At 46.8% G+C, this 5,894-nt stretch overlaps 1 protein-coding gene across 2 annotated transcripts; it reads left to right on the top strand.

The window, feature by feature from the left end:
* The first annotated feature begins 1,318 nt into the window (after positions 1-1,318).
* Positions 1,319-5,693, top strand: FABP5 (fatty acid binding protein 5). Of its 2 annotated transcripts, none has more exons than XM_082601153.1 (4): positions 1,319-1,469; positions 3,832-4,004; positions 4,387-4,488; positions 5,442-5,693. In XM_082601153.1, exons 1-4 carry the CDS (start codon positions 1,391-1,393, stop codon positions 5,493-5,495), a joined length of 408 nt encoding a protein of 135 aa, XP_082457279.1. In that variant the 5' UTR covers positions 1,319-1,390; the 3' UTR covers positions 5,496-5,693. The 2 variants fall into 2 exon arrangements, with proteins under 2 accessions (XP_082457279.1, XP_082457280.1); XM_082601154.1 differs by lacking the exon at positions 1,319-1,469 and adding an exon at positions 2,456-2,489.
* Positions 5,694-5,894: the final 201 nt, after the last annotated feature.

Raw genomic sequence — 5,894 nt, 5'->3', positions numbered from 1 at the left:
CTCCAGACGCGCAGGCTCAGCGGCCATGGCCCACGGGCCCAGCCGATCCGCTGCATGTGGGATCTTCCCGGACCGGGGCACGAATCCTTGTCCCCTGCATCGGCAGGCGGACTCTCAACCACTGCGCCACCAGGGAAGCCCAGCTTCTACTCTTAATCCCTTGAGGAGGAGAGTGAACCAGAGGCAGTCAGCTGTGGACCTATTTCACAAGGTCTAGAGTGAGAAGGATCTGGACAGGCATTCTGGTTCTGCCACTCTGCAAACTTTCCCTGCCTTGTTTCTCTTTCCGAAAGTTGGGATAATATTCTTCAGCAAAAATCTAGTGGAGATCAGTTAATGGATATAAGGGAGCCAGGAAGTACGGCATCCAGCAAGGAGACCCTGAGTAAATAGACCTTATGCCCACCAAGCTGGCTACCCTCTCTGTGTGGCAACTTCCCCACCTCATCCCAACTCACTCCCACAGAAACCCAGGAGCACAAAGTAAGATACTGCGACAAGCACACTTTGAAAAGTATCACGTTCTACATACAAACACAGGGTATTATTATGATAAAAGGTGAAGAGGAAAAGCGCTGGAATCTAAAGACTTGGGAGCCTGAGGGGAAACTGAAAATATAAATAATAAAACATACTTGAATGAGAACATTTAATAGCAGTGGCAGTCACTTAAGCTGATACCTGCTACAGAGTCTGAGTTTGGAAAACCAACTTCCTGGGACATCTCCATCCACCCAGCACTTTCTGATAAAATGGTCTAACTCAACTCAGGTATACACACATCCCGAGGCCCCATTTGGTCCGGGAGTGGCCTGAGGGTGGGGAGAACGGGTTGTCTCAGGAGGGTGTGGGATGAGGGTTTGCCCCCTGTCTGCGAGCAGTGACTAGTGAGGCCAAGAAGTTTATCAATCGATCAATCAAACTACCGATCAATCAATTCCTGCCATTGGAGCGGAGCGAAGGCTAATCGATTCTTTGGGGGTGTTTTGAACGGAAGAGGGGCGGCAGTTTGACGTGGGATCGGTGGGCCGGGTCCGCCGGTAGCCCCTCTGGCTTCCTGGGCGTAAGGAGGCACCGGAACGTGCAGAGGCTGGCGTCCGGTGTGGCGTGGGGCGCGCCGGGCGAGTCCCTGCTTGCAGGAGGCGCCGGAGGAGTCCTCGCGGCCGGAGCAGGTGGAGCGGGTTTGCCTGTCTGGACCCCCGGAGCGAGGCCCGGAGGCGGGGGGCGGGGGGGCGGGCGGGCGAGGCGCTCCTCTCATTGGCCGCCGGGCGCCGCCCTGCGCGCGCTCCGCCTTTATAAAGCAGCCGCGGTGGCCTGGCGTCCGCACGCCAGGTTCCCGGCGCCCGACCCTCCTTCGCTTTCTCTGCACGCTCGCCCGCCCGCGCCCACCATGGCCACCATTCAGCAGCTGGTAGGAAAATGGTGCTTAGTAGAGAGCAAAGGCTTTGACGAATACATGAAGGAAGTAGGTGAGGTTCCCCAGCATGCGGCGCTGCAACGTGGCACGTGTATGTCTGTCTGTCCCTAGGTCCCCTTCGGCGCGCTGGGCTCAGAGGCTGGGCGTGCTTGGCTGCCTATCCCCGACCCCGTTATCCTCTTCCACCTCCGTCACGGGCGAGCGGCGGGGAGAGCGTGGGCCTCTCGGTCTGCCCCGATCTCTGCTGCTTTCCCCCGGGCGCCACCGCACTTGCTCCCCGCCTTTAGCGCGCTCACCCCCCCTCCCACCCCAAACTTCACTTCTTTCGACCCCTCCAGGCAGCCCTCTTAACTTTCCCTATTTTTCTTCCTCCACCACTCGTCCTCCCTAATCCTGCCTCCGTCCTCCCACTCGCACTCGCTTCGTCGTGGCCCCACCCACTCGCCTTGCCCACCCTGCCGCATCTTTGTTCCTAGATGGCGCGCGGGGTCCCCTCCCTCTTCTCCATGGGGACGCGGTTTCTAGCAGACACCCTTTAGAGGGTCTGAACCGGGCTACTGCTTCAGCTTCCATTCCGCTCTCGGCTGCATCTCCCCTACCCGCAGGTCCCCCCCCCCCTCTCCGGGTGCGCCGGGCCCTTTGGGTTGGCACAGCTCCCCGGGGAGCATCGGGGCATCCTCGCCTCCGCGCCCCAGAGCGGCGCTCAGAGGCGTGGCACTGGCGGCGCTGTACTGTTGGCGGGTGGCCTGTGGGAGGAGCGTAGTGAGGTTGACTGTGCCCGGGGATGGGGAGGCAGTGCGGCGCGGCCCTGGCCTCTGCATCTAGAGCGTGCAGGGCAGGGAGGCTTTGTTGGGAAACCGCGTTCAGAAACTGCCGGTCCCTCCTGCGGCTGCTTTCCTACCACATCCAAGATGGCTGTGGCTTTGCAGAAGGCACTTGACTTATTAAAAGCCTTCCAAGGAAGGATGAGTCTCTGTAGGAAGATTCAAGTTGTCACTCAAAATAGTGCTGAATTTTCTCCTGTCTTTTTCCTGAGCCGGTGACAACGATTGAATGCTGGTTGAGACACTGGGTAGATTGGCAAACAAAGATGAACCTTTGTCACACGCCCCTAGGAAGTGGGATGGTGAAGCATGGCAGAGATCCTATCTGAGACAACTGCTGGGACTGGGGGATGCTTTAGAAGCCGCCCTCCCACAAATGTTAACATGACTGCTTTCTGGTGCAGAAGTCGCTACAAAGACCTAGGCCCTGAGGTACTTCAGAAACACACCTTCACTAACCTTTATGCAAGACAGTGGCTGCTTAAGGCTGGTTCTGTGGTGACTCTTGAGGGTCTTTACGATCCTGTGAGTAAAGCCACCTAACGTACTCAAATCGAAGAAACACATTTGTGTTTGTTCACATGTGTGAGGACCGGAGAAGGCTGTTTCTCTGCCCATTGAAAGCGAATGTGTTTATCAGATGGCTGGTTTCCAGAGTTCTGGAGTCATGAAGGTTGTCAAGACTCAATTCATTAGAAAGCAATCAAGGTGTAGGAAGAGCAGAGCCCTTTATTTGTCCAAAGTGAGAATAACTAATGACTCTAACGAAACAAGGCACCAGCCTTGAGCTGGCCAAAGAGAAGTCTTCACGGGGACATTTCAAGCCTGGCTGAGTGTTCATCATCAAGTCAGTTACTCTGTTTAGGTTGTAATCTCCTCATTTGTGAAACCGAGATTTTGCCTAGAACTAAGTTTCCTACTAAGTGTTAACATTAAGGGGAAATACACAGATTATAAATTAAATATATCAATAGAGTAATTGAGTTACACAGCTCTGAAATATTTACTCTGTTTGAGGATAAGATTTTTCCTGTTTGCCAGCATTATGATTGTGCAGTTAACTCTTAAAACTTTGTGTAATTTGCGTATCTCAGGATCAATGTTGATTTTGTATAGTCTGCTAATCAAATATTTATCAGGGGCCTTTTATGTGCCAGACTGTGTGCTGGAGTCATAGAATACAATGGTTAGCAGAACTGAGGAAATTGTAGAAGTTCGGATATCTTCCCTAACTTTCTGAAAGCCAGCAGAGCGTGGTGGCTGAGCTATTTGGAGGCCCACGGCCTGCCTGCATTGTGGGTTCACAGCCCCCTCCCTCCCTAGCTGAATGAGCTTGAGTAAATTACATCAGTGCCTCACCTTCTCATCTGTAAAATGGAGACAGTGTATCCACCTTCCACAAGGTTGTCATAAGGCTGCCATGAATAATATATGTCAAGTATGAGCACAAAATATGTGTTCACGGTTGTTATTGATAAGTGAATAGGTGAAAATATGCACAGCATAGTGATTACAACTGAATTGCTGCTTTTATTATGTAAACTATAACTTTGGTCCTCCTGTTGTTTAACATGATATAACATTCTGCAGGAGTGGGGCTAGCTCTGCGAAAAATGGGTGCAATAGCCAAACCGAACTGTATCATCACTTCCGACGGCAAAAACCTCACCATAAAAACTGAGAGCACTTTGAAAACAACACAGTTTTCCTGCAACCTGGGAGAGAAGTTTGAAGAGACTACAGCTGATGGCAGAAAAACTCAGGTCAGTCCTAACTTATAATATCACAGAAGCTTCTAGAATGATAGATTCTCTTAATAACAGTCTTACTGCTTCCAGGCAAGAACTTAATGAAAAAGTCACAAGTTGTTTTATGAATTGAGTTGTGACAAATTAGTGAAAGTACCAGCTTCACAACAGAGTCTATTTTGTAAAAATAGTTTAAGGGACACAAGAAAGAGTGCGTATCCCTTATGTGCATCTAGATTGAAAAGCATAAACTGTATTATGAATGAAATCATTATGGGCTAATGAAGTAGACTCAGAAGGGAAAAGATGAAGAAATGTTGGTTAAGGAGGTTATGAGTCACAGAAACTCTCTTTTATTGTGCTTTGGAAGATTAAAAAGTATACTTTATTTTGGCAGACTGTCTGCAACTTTACAGATGGCGCATTGGTTCAACATCAGGAATGGGATGGAAAGGAAAGCATAATAACAAGAAAAGTGGAAGATGGAAAATTAGTGGTGGTAAGTGTCTGACATCTTATATCTTATTGGGCTTCTTGTTTGAACTCATAGTTCACATAGGTGTTCTGTATCACTGATCATGAGCAGAACTAGGTTTGGAAAGAAAAACACTGCAAAGTAACAAGGTAAATACAAAACACTAATAACTAAGAAAGCCCTTTGTAGAGATAGAGAAGTGAGATGATGAACTAGAGGACGTAGCAGGAGCTGGGTTTAGTCCATGCTCTGCTGCTACATTTACAGTTCAGGCACACTTCAGAGATATTGCAGGTTCGATTCCAGACCACCGCAATAAACTGAGTATCACAATAAAGTGAGTCATGTGAATTTTTTGGTTTCCCAGTGCATATAAGTTATGTTTATACTATTATGTTAAGTGTGCAATAGCCTTACGTCTGAAAAAACAATATACATACCTCAATTAAAAAAATACTTTATTGCTAATAACTGCCCCCAAATTACAATAGTAATACCAAAGATCACTAATCACTGATCACCAAAACCAATATAATAATAATGAAAAAGTTTGAAATATTGTGAGAATTACTAACATGTGACACAGAGACAGGAAGTGAGCAAATGATGTTGGAAAAATGGCGCCAATAGACTTGCTCAATGCAGGGTTGCCACAAACCTTCAATTTGTAAAAAAATGTCTATATATTCTTAGGCATACGTTTTTCTGCTTCTTGAATATGAGGAATAGTATTTGCTGAGACTGAATGAATAGTTTAGATATTGCAAATCAATATTTAGTTTTCAGTCAAGCATATGCACGTCATAAGCAAAATAACAGGTTCTAGCTTTTCAAACCCAGGAATCCTAAAGTGCATTTTCTTCGTCTATGAAGTAGGTTACAACGTTTTGTAGGATTGTGTTCCTAGCATTTAACTATCACCATTGCTCTGTGATGTAAGACTAACCTGACTCTTCTAATATCACTCTTTCTCCTAGGTATGTACCATGAACAATGTCACCTGTACTCGGGTCTATGAAAAAGTAGAGTAAAAATTTCATCATCATTTCGGATAGGAAGCTGAGAGGATGAACAAGCTCAGTTCAATGAGCAAATCTCCATACTGCTTTTTTTTTCATTACTGTGTTCAATTATCTTTATCACAAACATTTTACTTTAACTATTTCAAAGTGTTGGTTTAATTAGGATCATCTCTTTGGTTAGTAAATAAATCTGTTTGTGCTATACCAGTTTTGCATGTTTTTTTTAAGCTTTATAGGAATTTAGTGATGAGTTTTAACATTTATGAATGGAATAAATTCTGGGGTAGCATTGAGGTTACCATATTGAGATAATATTTTAGTAATTTATATGTAGAGCTACTTCTGTGGCAAATAAACTACCAATCATTAATCTTGCCCTATGCTATTTGAACTTTGTATCAACTCAAG

This window comes from Mesoplodon mirus (assembly GCF_964341445.2).
Source record: "Mesoplodon mirus genome assembly, chromosome: 16".
In the NCBI taxonomy this organism is placed as follows: Eukaryota; Metazoa; Chordata; class Mammalia; order Artiodactyla; family Ziphiidae; genus Mesoplodon; species Mesoplodon mirus.
The sequence above is the reverse complement of the archived record's forward strand: the minus strand, read 5'-3'. Positions and strand labels throughout refer to the sequence as shown.

Excerpts from the sequence above, each read along its gene's own strand:
- FABP5 (XM_082601153.1), top strand. The coding sequence starts at position 1,391 with ATGGCCACCATTCAGCAGCTGGTAGGAAAATGGTGCTTAGTAGAGAGC. Across the intron at positions 1,470-3,831 it reads CGAATACATGAAGGAAGTAG|GAGTGGGGCTAGCTCTGCGA; the intron begins GTGAGGTTCCCC and ends AACATTCTGCAG. Across the intron at positions 4,489-5,441 it reads AAGATGGAAAATTAGTGGTG|GTATGTACCATGAACAATGT; the intron begins GTAAGTGTCTGA and ends TCTTTCTCCTAG.